Here is a 17505-nt window from a genome sequence, read left to right as displayed (position 1 = left end):
CCCTACGCCAATCCAGCGAAACACTGGATTGGGAAAAAAAACTCCCGTCGACGCGATAAGGCAGAAACACAACAGTGGCTCGACGAGTATGGATTGCGATGAAGTAGGGGTCTTGAATCAAAGAATGCCATTGCTTGGTATTCCAATGGTATTTATCCCATGGTATTTAACACCTGAAAACCACAAAATAAAATTTATCCCATATCGAAATACTAAAAAGCGCTAATGTGTTTAATTATTATTACAATAAAACCAATAAAAGAGCCAATCAATGTGTTCGTATAGCTATAGAAGTACGATTTGATATGGGATTGGATTGGTCTGACAAGTCCAAATTCAATCAATCTGTGTACATGGCAAGGATGCAATCTCGCGGAGTTATACACATGCTAAGTTTTATTTTTTTTAATACAATTATTTCATTGAAAATTTTACTCTTTTTTTCTCTAAATTTAAATTTAAATTTTTAGACCTTATTCATTTTATTGATTCGAGTTTTGTTACAGTAAAAAAACTTTCAGAAAGAGTCACATCTTACTTTTTACTATTGTTATATGAAAAAATGTGCGCTGACACATGAGATATGTGGGCCGGCGATAGCGCTCCACGTGGCTTTATGTTTGCCACGACTGGTAGCAGTCGACGTCTGGGTCTTGTTTTCCTTCTAAATGATTAGGAAGGCTAAATGCATGGACGAATCCTTAGACCGCTGACCACTCGAGAACGTCGAGGCCTATATGACGCATGGGAAGCTCCACAACAGTCAATTAAGCGAAGAATCTAGTTCCTTAGATAGACGTCGAGGGTAGAGTACGGGTTGCGGAGTGCCTCAATAAAGATCCTTGACACATGCAGGTTGCGTCTGGTTGAAAAGGTGTTAGTAGCGCAGAGATTAATTATGAGTCCCTAAGACCGCCTGTAATGAACAGTTGAAGATTACGGGATCTGCAGAGCCGTAATAGGAGACAAATTGAATGAGTAAACAGTACAAAAGGTGTTGACAGGTTATGATCTGGGCTCATAGGGTAGTAGACCACTCGAGTTAATAGGCATACAAAAAAGAACTGCCCACGAAGTAATCGTTGGGCTATAAAAGGGGCAGAGCCCCAAAGGATGAAGGGGATCCTTTTATGTAACTACAATAGAAAAAAAGATATACAATATACAGTGAATGTAGCTATTGATTAACAGAATGAATCACTATAAAATTTGCGTGTCTTTTATATTCATACAAGCACTACTTCTGCACTTCTAAAATTATCATACCACAAACAACACTTTAGTAGTATTACACCAAAAATATAACGTTTATGCCGGTAACCCAACAGAGTACCAAGAGGTAGTTCGGCATAATTCTGTTGGCGAAATTCAACCGCCAATAACTATAATAAAAAACTTTCATATGAAGTCACATCTCGATTCAAATTAAAAACTTAAATTAGCGAACTAAATGAGCTTTTAAATAATAATATTTAAGATAATATTTAAATATTCTTATGTCATTTAAAATAATATATCTTTTAAAGGTAATATTTTACTTTATTTTATTTTAAAAAGACATTTTAGTACGCATAGCCTATCAAGAAATTATATTTTTCTAATCGTTAAATCTGTGTATTTTTTAATTTTTACGTGGTTTTATATAATTTAATAGACAAAAAATTTAATTTATCAGTATGTTAATATATCAGAGAAGGTCCTTATTTTTTAAAACTTAAGAATAATTTTTGGATAGTTTTCAAAACATGAGAAATACTTTTTTGTAAAATTTTAAATCCAAGGGGGGAAAAAAACCAATCTTAGCATTTAGATGTGCAAAAGCCTTTGGATCGAAGTCGAATCGGACGGTCACCCTTACGCCTCCTCATCGTGTATGATACGGCAGCTACTCTCTCAGATCCCGGATTGCTTTGACTTATTTCTTTTCTCTCTGCCGGCGAAAATCCCCAATTCCATAAACCTAATTCCCATTTTCCTCTCTGAAAACCCTCGTCTCCGTCCATGGCACCAAAGCGAGCACCCCATCTGGACGATCCTCCGACGGTTTCTTCTTCTTCCGACGAAGAGGAAGCCTCGTCGGAAGAAGCCTCCGGCTCCGAAGACGACGAACAGGAAGTCTCGGACTCGAACGTCAAGCCCAAGGAGGAGACTCCGCCGAAGGCCAAGAAGCCCAGATCGAAGCCCTCGGCGATGCCGTCGAGGCAATCGGTGAAGCGGACCAAGAAGAGCGACTCCAACGCCGAGAACGGCGGTTCGGAGGAGGAGGAGGAGGCGAAGATGTCGGGAGGAGACGACTCGAAGAAGCTGCTTTTCCAGAGGCTGTGGAGCGAGGACGACGAGATCGCGATCTTGAAAGGGATGATCGACTACGCCGCGAAGACCGGCGCGGACGCTGCCGTCGCCGACATGAACGCGTTTTACGATTTCATTAAGAAGTCGCTCCACATCGACGCTACAAAGACGCAGCTGAGCGATAAGGTCCGAAGGTTGAAGAAGAAGTACGTGAACAATCTCAAGAAGAAGTACAACCCGACGAAGCCTCACGAGCTGGAGGCTTTCCAGCTGTCGAAGAAGATTTGGGGCAGCAGAGAGCCGAAGTCGAATGGCACAGCGAAGAGTAACCAGAAAGGCAAATCGGAGCTGCTTTTGTCGCCTGCAGCTCCGGCGGAAATCGAAACAACGGCGATTGATCGAAAGGCGGGTCCTTCGGCGAGTTTGAGCGAGCTGATTCGGTTCGATAAGAGCTTACCGGAGCATGTGGTGAAGCAGGGACTTGATTTGATTTCGGAATCGAAGAAAGCCGAGTTGGAAGCGAAGTGGAGGATGCTGCACATTGCTGAATTTGAGCTTTTTGTTAAGAAGAGTCAGTTGATTAGCGAACAATCCAAGTTGATACTCGAGGCGATTAAGCCGTCTGATGATTAGCGTATTCATCAGGTATAACTTATGATGGCTTTTCGAGTTGATAACTCATGCTAGGAGTTTCCATTTCTTTGTCTCTGTGTGTAGTGTTTGCTAATTCTGAAATTTGTAGTTAATAACTTATGGTGACTTCTCGGCTTATTAGGGAAAGAAAATAAAAATCATGTTTAGGAGTTTCTATCTCTTTATTCAAGTGTTTAATAATGTTGAAGGTTGTAGCTTTTAACTGTGTAATTAGATAATTAATTATGTTACAAATCTTGCTTTATGTTACAAATCTTGGTTTGCTTGTTGTACCTGTTACCTTTGTTCATAAAGTTGCTCCTTATGTTCGATGTTATTTTTAATTTTTTTGATTAATTGTGGGTATCATTTTTCCTTGTTTTGTCATTGTGAATTGCACTGATTTACCTGACATTAATATTCTTATTTTGCTTGTTTTAAGTATTCAAAGTTTCAAAAGAAGAGTGGGGCTTTAGACAACTAATTACTTGCATGTCATTTTGTTGTCTTTGTATAAGTTAACGTTAGTATATCAAGATTAAGTTTTTATTTGTTGATTATTATGGCTATCTCTATTGTGATATTGAATCTATTGCAATAAAATTCCTTTTCTTCTAATGAATAGGGTAATCGGTTTTTCTCTTTTCAATGGAGTCTTATACTAATTCTGTATATACCTCATTTATGTTGCTGGTTGAACATTTTTTATTGTTTGTTTAGTGTTTGCTTAGAATGTTTTAGTGGGGATAGTTGTCCCATCCTCTCTGGACATTATTTTTTGCTCAATATTTTGGTATTTTTTCAGTGTTTTCCCCACATTTACTGGCTCATTAGAGCCAGAGGCTCCTCGTTTGTCTGAACCATCTGGTTATTCTAGTCACGTTGAAAATCTTTCATTCAGTTTCCTTGACTACGTATGCACTTTAATCCATAAGGCCTGCCCTGAAGATCTATATGTATGTCCTTGGATACATCCATATAACTAATCGAAATCTTCATAAAAATATTCTCTTAGAACCTAAAATTCTCGATAGCTGAACGCAAACTTTGAATAGGACTCTCTTTCTCAAACGAGGGACTGTGATGGTTCACGTTATTTGTAATAAACTCTTTGGGACATTTGGGATGTGGAATTTTTGAAACTGAAACTAAAAAGGCTATTTCTTGCTTTAAGGGTCTAACATGAGAGCTAATGCATAGGTGAACAAGAGTGAAGCAGGGACAGCAGGCAAACAATCAAACATTGAGGGGGGAGTTTGGTATCGTAAAAGCTTCCTTTCAGTTTACATCTTTGTATATAATTTCTTGTTCCCTTTAAATTTTGATTCTTTTCCTGGGAAACAAGGAAAGTAGAGCATCAACAAGCAGGTCCTCCCTCTCCAGTTTTCGACTCCCAATTCATAAATAATTGAAAAAAGTTAAAAGAAAATATCCATTAGGTAGTAGTACGAATGCAAAATAATATCTTTGAAAGCAATGATTCCTCTCATGTCCACACAAATGAAAGGCTATAATGATCTCACTAACGTTACATTTGTTGAATGTCACCATATGGAATCATTCAAAGAATTTGAAGAAAAGAGAAACAAAATAAACAGTCAAGCAGAGGGCGTGGTCTGGTCTTGCCGGCTTTTCTTTTCTTCTCTGATTGTGGCTGCCGCTGAAATGTAATATGCTACGGTAACGAGTCCATGAATGAAACATAAAATCCCACCAATTGAGAAAAAGCGATGGTGGGCAAGCCCGCATGATTTTCTCGACTTTGAATTTGCCAATGTTCCTATCATCAGCAATGAAAACGCAGCACCCAAAACAATCCTGCTTCCAGAAAAATATATTTATTATCTTCATCGAAGTTGTGAAAATCCCAGTTCAATTATACTGGAGAAATGCATCACAATTAACACATACCATGACAGAATGAGAGAGCCAACAGCTAATTGCTTGTTTGCAGTTGCTCTTTCATATTCTGCTCTGGACCAGAAGCAAATGCATCCGCCAAGCAAGTTGGCAATGACATGAGAAAAGGCCAAAAGCACGGCTGCAGCCATTCCTAACTTGTACGCTTGATAGCTCGGGTCTCTACACTCGAAAATCCACATCCTCAGACTTTTTACCTGTTGGGGGAACAACCAAAAATGAAAGAAGAAGAGCACAAATGTTGTTAAGGAATACTTTGGAAGATTTTTAGTTCTGTAATGATTATAAGAAATACCTTGTTTTGAGCTATTTCAGCCTGAATCCCAAGTATCCCGGCGACGACATCCATAATCATGATCATGATGCAGATAAGAGGGCCAAAGTTCCTTGCCATTTTTACAACTAGAGAGCTCCGGTACAGTTGATTAAAGATTGAGTATAGAACTTACAGATTTATAGTCATTTCGTTTGTAAAGTCATGTAGGCCCTAAAATATAGCGGGAATAAGAATAAAGCAAGGCCAGGTATACATTATACACAAACAGAATTAACGTTTATAAACAAGTGAACTTAAGGAAAAAGCTTCTTTTTGCGCTTTATAGTTTTCTACATTCATCTTCTCCTTGTGCCTCTCTTTACAAGATTCATTCATTCATTCTTTACACAAAGAGCAAGGAAAGTGGAATATAAGTATAATATAAGCAGAGAGGAAAGGAAGGTTTAACCGAAAGGAAGGTTTAACCTTACTTCCATGGACTCGGATTATTCTCCCAAGATTTTACTGTCTTTTGCAGGTGAGTTCTTCATCCAGTTTTTAGTGTAGCAGATTCAGCTTTGCGCCTAATTTCATGTACTATGTACTATGGTTGAGCCGCGGATAGAAATGTGTACCCTTTTCAAAGTATTGAAGACGGAAATTCAGTGAGGCTACAAAAGATACTAAGTTAGGAACGAATTACAAAACTCTTCTAAATAAAAAACGACATGTCTTCTCACGGACAGAAACAACGAATTCTGTAATTTGAACGACAGAAAAAGAAAAAAACAAAAACAAAAGGTGTGTTTGGAATTTGTTTAAAAATAATTTTATTTTTAATAAAAAATAAAAATGTGATTATTTTTAGAATCATTTCGGGACTGCTTTTAAAATTACGTTTGATTTTTTAAAAATTGTTTTGAGTATAATAAAAAAGTGAAATCATGTTTATTAATTAATATATTATCAAAACCATATGGCTTATGTTAAGCTAACTTCTCGACCAAAAACATCTCGTTTGAAAAAGGCGAAAACACGCTTTCAGTATCAAAACCATATGTTTCTCAAACCGGATTTTCAAAAAAAATTGTGCGGAAACTTAGTATCGATCGAATCACATAAATCAAAATTTAATGCTATCATTATTTTAGTTAATTTAACTACTAAGATATTAAAGAGAAGAAGAATAATTTTACCGTCGCTCGATTAGGACGTTAATCTTAAACTCCTCTAACTCCGTTTTAAAAACACCATGGTTCTTTCTCAACGTATCTCTAAATCAACGTGAACTTAAACGAATGACGTTTTCATAAGTTTCTCAACACATAAGATGGATGAATTAAAAAAATCACTTATAATTATCATTCGTTTTTCACAAATATATGATAGCACTAAGAGATTTTCTTTAATTTTTCTTTTTTTTCTTCCGTACTCTTTTTTTTTCTTTTTCTAGAAAACCCTTTTTACTGTATTTTTTTCGCAAAAAACACATATCTTTTTCAATCCTCTTCTTTTACGTTTCCGTGCAACCACCTCTGAAAATGTGGGAAACTTACCCACGTTCTCCATCTTTTTATTTATTTATTTATTTATTTTGTTTTTGAGGGAACGTGTACTGCCACACGTTCCCTATCCTTTTAATGTTTATTATATATATATATATATATATATATATATAGGAAATGTCTTTAGTCTGGTAGGTATAAAATGGCTAACTGATCCGCTCAGGCAATTGTGACCGTTAGATTGGAATTAAACGGTGTAGATTTGTTTCTAAAAAACCTCTCCCTTTCTCAAATGCACGAGCGAGCATTCCCAAACCTTATTTTCTCTCGACCTCCCTTGACCTTCCTCGAGCTCCTTCGACCTCCTCCGCAGCCAGATCGGCGTCGACGAGTTCTGACAGGCGGACGAGGCCGCGTCTCGACAACTCCCACAAGCAAACCCACTCCTATCTCCTCCTCCACCCTGACATTTCCTCTCTCCTGAAACACCACCACTTCATCCTCTGTCTCCGTCGCCGCTTCCTCGAACGCCTCCGCAGGGATGTTGCCGGAGGTGACTTCCGACAGGCCGACAAGGAGACCCGCCGCCTAACGACCACTCCTACAACCAAACCCACTAACATTTTCTCTCCCCTCAAACACCACCAGTTCATCTTCACCGCCTAACACTTCGTCGACGGAGATACTCCCGAGGTAATCTTCCAAACACTTTAAACTGTATAGCATTTGTAAAAAAGAACTTAATTATACCTCGATTGTAGACTCGAATTATCTGGAAAATGGAAAAAATGGTTAAAAAGTCCCCTATTCTCCATTATCAAGTTACGCAGAAAATTGTAAATAGAGGGGACGTTTTGGAAGATAGAAACACTATGAGTGGGTCGAATTTGTGGTTATTTGAAGCTAATTTTGATTCGTTGCTTCGATTTGGTAGTTATAGGGTTTGTACATGTGGTAAACAAAAAACCTATTGGGAAAGTGAAACGTCCCAATAGTAGAAAACTTATATAGATGTAGTACAAGTGGATTCATTTATTATTTTTCTGAATAACTATGAAACCAAAGATGTTTACAAAAAAGTATTAGTTGATTTAGTTGAAAGAGTATTTTACAAAAAAGTGAAAACCTAGATTCATGCAATGCAAGTGGATTTATTTTTGAGTTTTCTGAATAAGTATGTAGGCGTGGATGTTTGTGGATGCTACAAGCCAGTATAATTTATTCTAGTTGAAAGAGTTTTATACTAAAAGTGGTATTAGGTTATAGCGTGTGCTATGCGATATATCATGTAAGTAGTATGAATAAAATTGTGTGATTATTGCTATTGTCATCTTGGTGTTTCTTGTGGGTTATTTATTTTTAATCTTTTGGACAAATGTGTTGAGGACAGATGCATCCTGTGACATGGGAAGCATAAATTAAGCTATGGTGACTAAACGGGGTCGTAAAAGGCAGAGTGTGGATCGGGGAGAAGAGGACAAAGAGCATTTGTCCACTTCGGTTTCTAACCAAAAATTAAATGTACGATGCTCCCCACTGCGGTTTGGTAAGATGTGTGCTCATCTTAGGGAGCGTAGAAGGGCGTTGGTTAAAGGAATGGGGTTTGGGGGGTTGTTGGAAATGGCTAGAGTGCACATATGTCACAAATTGATTATGTGGATGGTGGACAACTTTAAAGAGGAGGATTGCTCATTGACTATTTGCGGGAAGACGTTTGTCCTCACAACGGAGTTGTTTGGTGAAGTTATGGGGTTGTCTGATGGGGGGGACGACTTTGAGCAGTAAGGCACCGATGAGGAAGTGATTAATCGGAAGAAAGAAATAATGGATGGAAGGAGGCACGTACAGTTGTCTGATTTGGAGGATGACTTGTTAGATGATAAGCATCCTGATGACATATTTATTAGGAAGTTTTTACTGTTTGCTAGTGGAACTATCTTAATGCCAACAACAGTTGTTGTGGTTGGAACAACCATACTTTCTTTCATAAACGGTGTTCATAGTGTGAAGAACTTAAATTGGGCAACACAGTGTCTTAGCCATCTTGTTAAGGCAATAATGCATTATAAAAAAAGGAAAGGGGAATTCATTGGTGGATGTGTGCTATTTCTACAGGTAAATGCTAGATTACTCATGTTCGAACTTGAATGTTGATGATTTCTTTGGTTGGGACGCACATTATTTGTGATTAATAATAATCTTAACTTCCTTGTAAGGTGTTTTACTTGCACCACTTGGAGGGTCACTCTCAATTCATCGATCGCAGTAAAGTACCAATAACTGCGTGGACAGAGAAGAAGACTAGAGCAGTTCTAAGATGGATTAAGGCTTCCGGCGGTTACTCTGTTAAGAAGGTAACAAAGTTAAATGACTTGTATTGCAAAGGTGTTTTACTTGTTTTTGGTTTCAATTTTAAGTTAATTTGTTTAAATTTGTACGTGTATACTAACGCTTTATTGTCTTGATTAATTGATGCAGATGCGGTCATCAATGGTCGAGGAATCAGGTGTTGGAAGAAGGACCATTGAAACGCATGCCTTCAACATCATGACTGAAGTAAACCGAACGAAGGATGTGGTCAGTGAGTTGGCTCAGCAACTCTCTAAGTTTAAAGAAGATATGTTGGATGTTATTAGGAGAGAAGTTCGTGGTGTGACTTCCGAAGCATTAGACGAGGCTAATTCCAATGCAGGGAAATCCGATGAAGTAAGGAGAAGTGTCGCCAACAAGAGTACGGGCACGGAGGGTATTCAAAATGACGCCCCGTTGTGTGAACCTCCAATTAAACACGTAGCAGGGGCAGCAAATGAAGGGACATCCATTTCTGAGATAATGCGTGGAATGGATAATATCGAAGATGAGTTTGCAAGCGTTTTTAAGTCACTCAATAGGATACACTCAGGACAATCGAAGCGGAATGTTGTTGGTTCAAGTGATTTGAAAACCAATGTAAATGGTTGGTTGGCTGCCATAGATCCTCCGGATAGTTTGCGAAGCGATGAAGTTGTTGACGTGACAATGGAGTGTACAGAAATAAGTGATTCAGAAACCCGTATTGCTGAATTCGTTAGACAAAACCATCCCCGTGACCCGACTTGTCTTCTTAAAGAATACGTAGCAAGTAAGGGTCGAAGAGTAGGAAACTTTCTGTTGCGATTTGTCGTTAAGCCAACTGACCTATGTGTTGCTTTGTATGTATATGACGAGTCATTGAAGAATAGGTAAGTTTGGAAACCGGTGGTTATTATTAATCTAACCATTTCATTGCTTTAAATAAATCAAAATAAAATAAAAAATACATCACTAATGTTGTGGTAGTCCTATTTTCGTATGCAGTGAGATCCTTGACTCGTTTGGAAGATTTTCCTTAAGGCGGATGCACCTTGTTGAGTTAGCTCCCGGCCGAAATATTAGCGGCGTTGTAAGTAAATGATAGTACTTATGTCCTAATTCGCTATGTATTTGAAGAAACACATTGATGATGATAACCCAGTTACATCGTAATTAAACTATGATTGTGATGTGCAGATTATTGATTGCTATGCCCGTTGTTTAACGGAGGCTTTGCGAAGGGAGTTCCCCAATCCTATGGAGCAGCCAGTTTGGGTCCTTCCAACTCGAATTTCGGTATTGAGCAAGTTAAATATAATAAAATAACCAACATTATGGATGCTAACACTATGCATCTATACTTTGAAAAAACTGTAAAATTTAACAAGTATGAGAAACATATAAAATTTGTTTCTACGGGAGTTGTAATTTGGTTTGCTGTACTATGTTCACAGGTACTTTATGCCACACTTAAGGAAGAAGGCATCCAGAAGCACATAAAATTAATGCATTATGCGGAAGCTGAGGAATGGCGTCGTAATTTTCTTGGTGATGTTAGAGCCTGTGATAAGGTATGCTTGCCCAACAAACTATTTATCATGTTCGATAAGTGATGAGTTCGAGCTAGAGCTATGTTGTTGTTTGTAAAATTGCAACAAAAAAACAGAGACAACTTTGAAGGAGAGAACAATGAAAAACTTTTTAGTAAAGAACACTAGAGATAATTTCATTGAATTCATTACTTACATTTAAAGGCTTAAAAAATAACAACCAGTAAGATCATGTCCTATAATCAGGCCACGATTGAAGACATAAAAAACATAAAAAACAGAACATTAACAACCTCCTAGAAACTAGGAAACAAACTTTGAAATATTCAAAAACAGAACAATAAAATTAAAAAATATTTTCCAAACGTGGCAGCAGTCCTAAACACAACAGCTAACATTCCTCCTTGCTTTAGAGACTGCGAACACCAAGTTTCATTCTCAAGAACTTGAACTTGCTAGCTGGTAAGGGTTTAGTAAAAACATCAGGTATTTGCTATTCTATTTTGCAATAAACAAGAGTTACATCACCATCCTTCCGTACTTCTCTCAAGAAAAATGGCTTGATGTTGAAATGTTTAGTTTTAAAACTGGATTATGAGAAATAGCTATTGCAGCTTGATTATCAGTTTGGATGAATTGAATCTTCTGTGTTGCTCTCCACGCTGTTTTTGGAAATGGTTGTCTGTGTTGCTTTCCATATTGACACGCTTGGCAGTGAGGAACATGATCTTCTAAAACAGGTAAATCCCTTACTAATTGCTTTGTTTGAAGTAGTAGTAGTCCTTAATGATGCTAATTACCGAGCCTTTTGTGCCATATCTCCGTGACACTTTCCTTGGTAGGAAAGGCAGCTTGCCCTTCCTCTAATGGATTAAGTGTGAAGCTCTTTCCTATCATCTTCACGTTGAACATCTCTTGAGCAGAGGCATTATCTCCGTGACACTTTCCTTGGTAGGAAAGGGAGCTTGCCCTTCCTCTAATGGATTAAGTGTGAAGCTCTTTCCTATCATCTTCACGTTGAACATCTCTTGACCAGAGGCATCCTTTATCAGGCAGTATTTGTCTTCAAAATGTACTTTGAGCCTTTCTCTATCAACTGACCAACACTTAACAGATTTTGGGAAATTTCTAGAAACATCACAGATAAGTTTTTTACCTGAACAACTTGCATTTGCAATGGTGCCTTTTCCCTTGACTGCTATATGCTGTCCATTGCCAATTTTGACTTTTGTAATCTCCGTGCTTCTTAATTCCTTGAACAACTCCTTGTCATGTCTCATATGATTAGTGCAACCACTAACAATTAAGCAGCTCTCACTTGAATCACTTATTGAGAAGCAAGTAGCAACAAAGAGCTGATCCTCATCCTCTTGATCAGCAACTTGGGCATCTGCTTCTTGCTGCTGATTTTTTCTTTTGCAAAAAATAGCTTCATGACCAACTAGGTTACACCTGCTACATTTTGCATCAGGTCTCGTGGATTATTTGAAAGGAGGATGACCCTTTCTGCCACAATGTTGGCATCGAGGATAATTTCCCTTCGGACCTCCGGTAGTTACATTTAAAGGCTTAAACAATAACTAACCACCATGTCCTATAATCAGTCCACGAGTAAACACATAAAAAACAGAATATTAACAACCTCCTAGAAACTAGGACACAAACTTTGAAATATTCAGAAACAGAACAATAAAATTAAAAAACCATATGCAAACGTGGCAGTAGTGCTAAACACAACAGCTAAAAAGCTATATTATATGTGAATTGAAATCATGAGAAGTCTATTGAAGATTGTGATACCATGTTATTCGTCGGAAGATCTGCACTGGTTTTTGGCCGTTTTGGACTTGAACCATCAACAAGTTGAGATTTAGAATTCACTGCCTCATCCTAGGAGTAGACATCGCCGGGGTTGTATTGCCATGGATTCGGTAAGTTGCTTTAACCGCTATCTAAAATTTGTTGGAGTATTTTCGTGTGATATGTTTGAAAATGCTATCATGCAGGTTAGCGTGCTTGCCAACTTACTCGCAAGTGATTTGGAATTGGCATATGATGACGGACTGAATCTTAGTTCGTTCAAAGTAGTGCATAAGAAGGATATACCAACTCAAGCGAATGGGAATGACTGTGGCATCTTTGTACTAAAATTCATGTGGGCTGCTGCAACAGGGAACACCGTAGATAGTAAGGTATCGAAATTAATAATGTTCAGATGCATGCAATGAACATCCATATTTATGGTGACACGGTTTGTTCAGCTTGCAAACCACATACTTTCATGTGTCTTAACTCTTGTTATATAACTGTCATTGATAGTTCGATTTGGAGGAGGCACGGTTTTTTCTCAGTCTTGAACTTGTTAGATCAAAGATAAAAAATGTTAGGGAAGGCACTCTGAATGCAGTGTACAAGCATTCAAAGGACGTTATGTCGAGGTACAGTCTGCAGGAGTTGAGCACCACTACGGAGGAGAAAGTAAGTGCACCATCAGTCGTTGACCCAGAGCCTGGAGTGCAAAATTTGGCGTATGCGACAAAGAAGAAGAGGGCTTTACGCTGGGGTCGCAAGGGGTAATGTCCTGCTACCATTGCATAAAGAAGAAGTGGACTGCAGAGCTATAGGATTAACATCTACCACAACAGTTGTGTATTTTTTCCGGATTTGATCCAGCGGGTTTGAAAGGCAAAAAATGGCCCGTAGAAACAATTCAAGGATATAGTATGAAATAAAGTATACAATCATGCTTCTGTCCCATAAAAGTATTTTGGTGTTCAATTGATTGTTGTTTTGATGTAAATGGGACTCCTTGAAGCCTTTTTCCCACGACATCTTTTATAGTTGTGACAAACAGTAGGTCAACAACTATATTAGGTTACTGTTTATCTTGTTTATCTTACTTAACCTTTGATGGAATTCATGTGGACGTTTACATATATATATATATATATATATTCGGTTGATCAGCAATATTCGAATTACGTTGTGGTAGGATAATTCTTGTTATGTTATAGGATGCACTTCGTGGTAAGGATTTGCAATTCATTTAACAGGGTAGTTAATATCAAAATCAAGAAACAAACAACCCAAAACCACGGACGCTATGAGCAGATTTGTTTATATAAATATACACTGCAAAATATTACACAAGCATGCTAACAAAAAAAAACTGAAGTTCAAATACATTACACCGATAAAGGCAGTTAGCTTGAACACTGTTACAGTCAGTGTTATGCAAGGTAAATCAACCAAGCCTCAAAAGGGACATAATATAACAATACATGACCTACGCTCCTCCCTCTGTGTCAGATTCACCTTCGGCAACCACATGACCAACGTGTGGCATCGACAGCGACATTCGAAAGTTGACGTGCTCTGAATACCTCGTCAAGCACTCGTTCCTCAGGAAATCAATGGTTTGGTTAAACTTGTCGTATGTTGAATCAGCTTCAATTTGAGCAGCAACTATATGGGCTGCTTGTGCGTTGATATCATGTTTCAGTTTCTCTACCTCCGCTGTCAAATCCGCAAGTTTCTTCTTCAGGTCGGCGTTCTCGGTGAGAAGTTACTGGCGCTGAGCAGACAGCGAGTTCTCTGCCTTCATAGCATTGTTGAGAAGCTGCAGTAGGTCGTTCATATATTTTAAGGGCTCATCTGGAAGCTGCTCAATGGGCCACTCAAAAATGTCAACCCACTGAAGCTCACTTCGTGCATCTGTCGTTGAAGGTCGAGGATTGGCATCAGAAGTAGACCCCATAGTTCCTTTATGTTTGAATCTCACACGCTGGTTATATATTTCTACTTTTTTGTTTCCTCTTACGCGGTGTGGGTTGTGAGACGTTGGGGAAGTTCACAAACGGGTATAGCCAACCGTGAACCATTTAAAACGGCAGATCAGGTTTGGTGCAATAGCATAAACTAGTAATAAATGCGTTGTCATTCCTAGCATGTGCGATTTTTTTTATGACCATTGAATGAATGAGTGTCAAGGACGCAAGGTGATATCATGCAGAATGAAAATTATGCAAAAAGATTTGTTACAAGTCTTGACCGAACCCTTGCCAGCGTTTTCAACCTTTTTTTTTTTTTGGCCTTCTAAAATTAATATCTGGATTTTAAAAATTAATTCAACAAGATCACCATTTTTTTTTATGAATATTCAATTTTTTATGAATTTTTTCATTTTTCGTCCGTAAAAAATATTAAAAAATTAAAAGGACGTCAATAAATAATAAAATTGTGCAAACACGAGCCTTACATTTTTCTAGGCGTGGTAGAAAAGAAATCGCCTAAAAAATTGATGAAAAAAGTAAGACGTGGTAACAAAGCCCATTCGGTTGTCATAGTTAGCCGCCTAAGGGCGACTTGAGGGCCCGGGATGGTTTAAAACCTTTTTTTTGTTTTTTTTTTTGCCTTCTAAAATTAATATCTGGATTTTAAGAATTAATTCAACAAGGTCACCATTTTTTTTTTGATGAATATTCAATTTTTTATGAATTTTTTCACTTTTCGTCCGTAAAAAATATTAAAAAATAAAAACGACGTCAATAAATAATAAAATTGTGCAAACACAAGCCTTACATTTTTCTAGGCGTGGTAGAATCAAAATCGGCTCAAAAATTGATGAAAAAATTAAGACGTGGTAAGAAAGCCCATTCGGTTGTTGCAGTTAGCCGCCTAAGGGCGACTTGAGGGCCCAAGATGGTTTAACACCTTTTTTTTTGTTTTTTTTTTTGCCATCTAAAATTAATATATGAATTTTAAGAATTAATTCAACAAGGTCACCATTTTTTTTTTATGAATATTCAATTTTTTATGAATTTTTTCACTTTTCGTCCGTAAAAAATATTAAAAAATAAAAACGACGTCAATAAATAATAAAATTGTGCAAACACGAGCCTTACATTTTTCTAGGCGTGGTAGAAAAAAAATCGCCTCAAAAATTGATGAAAAAAGTAAGACGTGGTAACAAAGCCCATTCGGTTGTCGTAGTTAGCCGCCTAAGGGCGACTTGAGGGCTCGGGATGGTTTAAAACCTTTTTTTTTGTTTTTTTTTTACCTACAAAAATTGATATCTGGATTTTAAGAATTAATTCAACAAGGTCACCATTTTTTTTTTATGAATATTCAATTTTTTATGAATTTTTTCACTTTTCGTCCGTAAGAAATATTAAAAAATTAAAAGGACGTCCATAAATAATAAAATTGTGCAAACACGAGCCTTACATTTTTCTAGGCATGGTAGAATCAAAATCACCATTTTATGAATATTCAATTTTTTATGAATTTTTTCACTTTTCGTCCGTAAGAAATATTAAAAAATTAAAAGGACGTCCATAAATAATAAAATTGTGCAAACACGAGCCTTACATTTTTCTAGGCATGGTAGAATCAAAATCACCAAAAAAATTGATGAAAAAATTCAGACGTGGTAACAAAGCCCATTCGGTTGTCGTAGTTAGCCGCCTAAGAGCGACTTGAGGGCCCGGGACGGTTTAAAACCTTTTTTTTTGTTTTTTTTTACCTTCTAAAATTAATATCTGGATTTTAAGAATTAATTCAACAAGGTCACAATTTTTATTTATGAATATTCAATTTTTTATGAATTTTTTCACTTTTCGTCCGTAAGAAATATTAAAAAATTAAAAGGACGTCCATAAATAATAAAATTGTGCAACCACGAGCCTTACATTTTTCTAGGCGTGGTAGAATCAAAATCGGCTCAAAAATTGATGAAAAAATTCAGACGTGGTAACAAAGCCCATTCGGTTGTCGTAGTTAGCCGCCTAAGAGCGACTTGAGGGCCCGGGACGGTTTAAAACCTTTTTTTTTGTTTTTTTTTACCTTCTAAAATTAATATCTGGATTTTAAGAATTAATTCAACAAGGTCACAATTTTTATTTATGAATATTCAATTTTTTAATATTTTTTTTTCACTTTTCGACCGTAAAAAATATTAAAAAATAAAAAGGATGCCAATAAATAATAAAATTATACAAACACGAGCCTTACATTTTTCTAGGCGTGGTAGAATCAAAATCGCCTAAAAAATTGATGAAAAAATTAAGACGTGATAACAAAGCCCATTCGTTTATCGTAGTTAGCCGCCTAAGGGCGACTTGAGGGCCCGGGATGGTTTAAAACCTTTTTTTTTGTTTTTTTTTGGCCTTCTAAACTTAATATCTGGATTTTAAGAATTAATTCAACAAGGTCACAATTTTTTTTTTTTCATGAATATTCAACTTTTTATGAATTTTTTCACTTTTCGTCCGTAAAAAATATTAAAAAATAAAAAGGATGCCAATAAATAATAAAATTATACAAACACGAGCCTTACATTTTTCTAGGCGTGGTAGAATCAAAATCGCCTCAAAAATTGATGAAAAAAGTAAGACGTGGTAACAAAGCCCATTCGGTTGTCGTAGTAAGCCGCCTAAGGGTGACTTGAGGGCCCGAGATGGTTTAAAAAAAAATTTTTTGTTTTTTTTTTTGGCCTTCTAAACTTAATATCTGGATTTTAAGAATTAATTCAACAAGGTCACAATTTTTTTTTTTTCATGAATATTCAACTTTTTATGAATTTTTTCACTTTTCGTCCGTAAAAAATATTAAAAAATAAAAACGACGACAATAAATAATAAAATTGTGCAAAGATGAGCCTTAGATTTTTCTAGGCGTGGTAGAATCAAAATGACCTAAAAATTGATGAAAAATTAAGACATGGTAACAAAGCCCATGCGATTGTTGTAGTTAGCCGCCTAAGGGCGACTTGAGGGCCCGGGATGGTTTAAAATCTTTTTTTTTTGGCCTTCTAAAATTAATATCTGGATTTTAAGAATTAATTCAACAAGGTCACCATTTTTTTTTTATGAATATTCAATTTTTTATGAATTTTTTCACTTTTCGTCAGTAAAAAATATTAAAAAATAAAAAGGACGTCAATAAATAATAAAATTGTGCAAATACGAGCCTTACATTTTTCTAGGCGTGGTAGAAAAAAAATTGACTCAAAAATTGA

The 17505-nt window shown here is 36.8% G+C and overlaps 3 protein-coding genes across 3 annotated transcripts; 2 read left to right on the top strand and 1 right to left on the bottom strand.

Annotated features, from left to right (window-relative positions):
* The first annotated feature begins 1891 nt into the window (after positions 1-1891).
* Positions 1892-4199, top strand: LOC21397964 (probable transcription factor At1g11510). The gene is made up of 2 exons (XM_010089794.2): positions 1892-2937; positions 4126-4199. The coding sequence occupies exon 1, from the start codon at positions 2002-2004 to the stop codon at positions 2923-2925; it is 924 nt and encodes a 307-aa protein (XP_010088096.1). The 5' UTR covers positions 1892-2001; the 3' UTR covers positions 2926-2937; positions 4126-4199.
* Positions 4200-4314: 115 nt separating this feature from the next.
* LOC21397963 lies at positions 4315-5383 on the bottom strand. The gene is made up of 3 exons (XM_010089793.2): positions 5141-5383; positions 4837-5042; positions 4315-4743 (listed from the first exon to the last, which is right to left on the bottom strand). The coding sequence occupies exons 1-3, from the start codon at positions 5237-5239 to the stop codon at positions 4524-4526; spliced, it is 525 nt and encodes a 174-aa protein (XP_010088095.1). The 5' UTR covers positions 5240-5383; the 3' UTR covers positions 4315-4523.
* A 2870-nt stretch (positions 5384-8253) lies between these two features.
* LOC21397962 lies at positions 8254-13451 on the top strand. Its single transcript, XM_024169267.1, has 8 exons — positions 8254-8721; positions 8823-8960; positions 9085-9827; positions 9943-10027; positions 10135-10233; positions 10392-10508; positions 12494-12679; positions 12807-13451. The coding sequence occupies exons 1-8, from the start codon at positions 8431-8433 to the stop codon at positions 13062-13064; spliced, it is 1917 nt and encodes a 638-aa protein (XP_024025035.1). The 5' UTR covers positions 8254-8430; the 3' UTR covers positions 13065-13451.
* The last annotated feature ends 4054 nt before the right edge of the window (positions 13452-17505 follow it).

This window comes from Morus notabilis, unplaced genomic scaffold (assembly GCF_000414095.1).
Source record: "Morus notabilis unplaced genomic scaffold, ASM41409v2 Scaffold457, whole genome shotgun sequence".
Classification (NCBI taxonomy): domain Eukaryota; kingdom Viridiplantae; phylum Streptophyta; class Magnoliopsida; order Rosales; family Moraceae; genus Morus; species Morus notabilis.
The sequence above is the reverse complement of the archived record's forward strand: the minus strand, read 5'-3'. Positions and strand labels throughout refer to the sequence as shown.

Coding starts and splice junctions, on each gene's coding strand:
- LOC21397963 (XM_010089793.2), bottom strand. CDS start 5,239: ATGGCAAGGAACTTTGGCCCTCTTATCTGCATCATGATCATGATTATG. Junction 5,043..5,140: donor CTGAAATAGCTCAAAACAAG/GTATTTCTTATA, acceptor TTCCCCCAACAG/GTAAAAAGTCTGAGGATGTG. Junction 4,744..4,836: donor GGCTCTCTCATTCTGTCATG/GTATGTGTTAAT, acceptor TTCTGGAAGCAG/GATTGTTTTGGGTGCTGCGT.
- LOC21397964 (XM_010089794.2), top strand. CDS start 2,002: ATGGCACCAAAGCGAGCACCCCATCTGGACGATCCTCCGACGGTTTCT.
- LOC21397962 (XM_024169267.1), top strand. CDS start 8,431: ATGGATGGAAGGAGGCACGTACAGTTGTCTGATTTGGAGGATGACTTG. Junction 9,828..9,942: donor GACGAGTCATTGAAGAATAG/GTAAGTTTGGAA, acceptor TTTCGTATGCAG/TGAGATCCTTGACTCGTTTG. Junction 10,234..10,391: donor TCCTTCCAACTCGAATTTCG/GTATTGAGCAAG, acceptor CTATGTTCACAG/GTACTTTATGCCACACTTAA.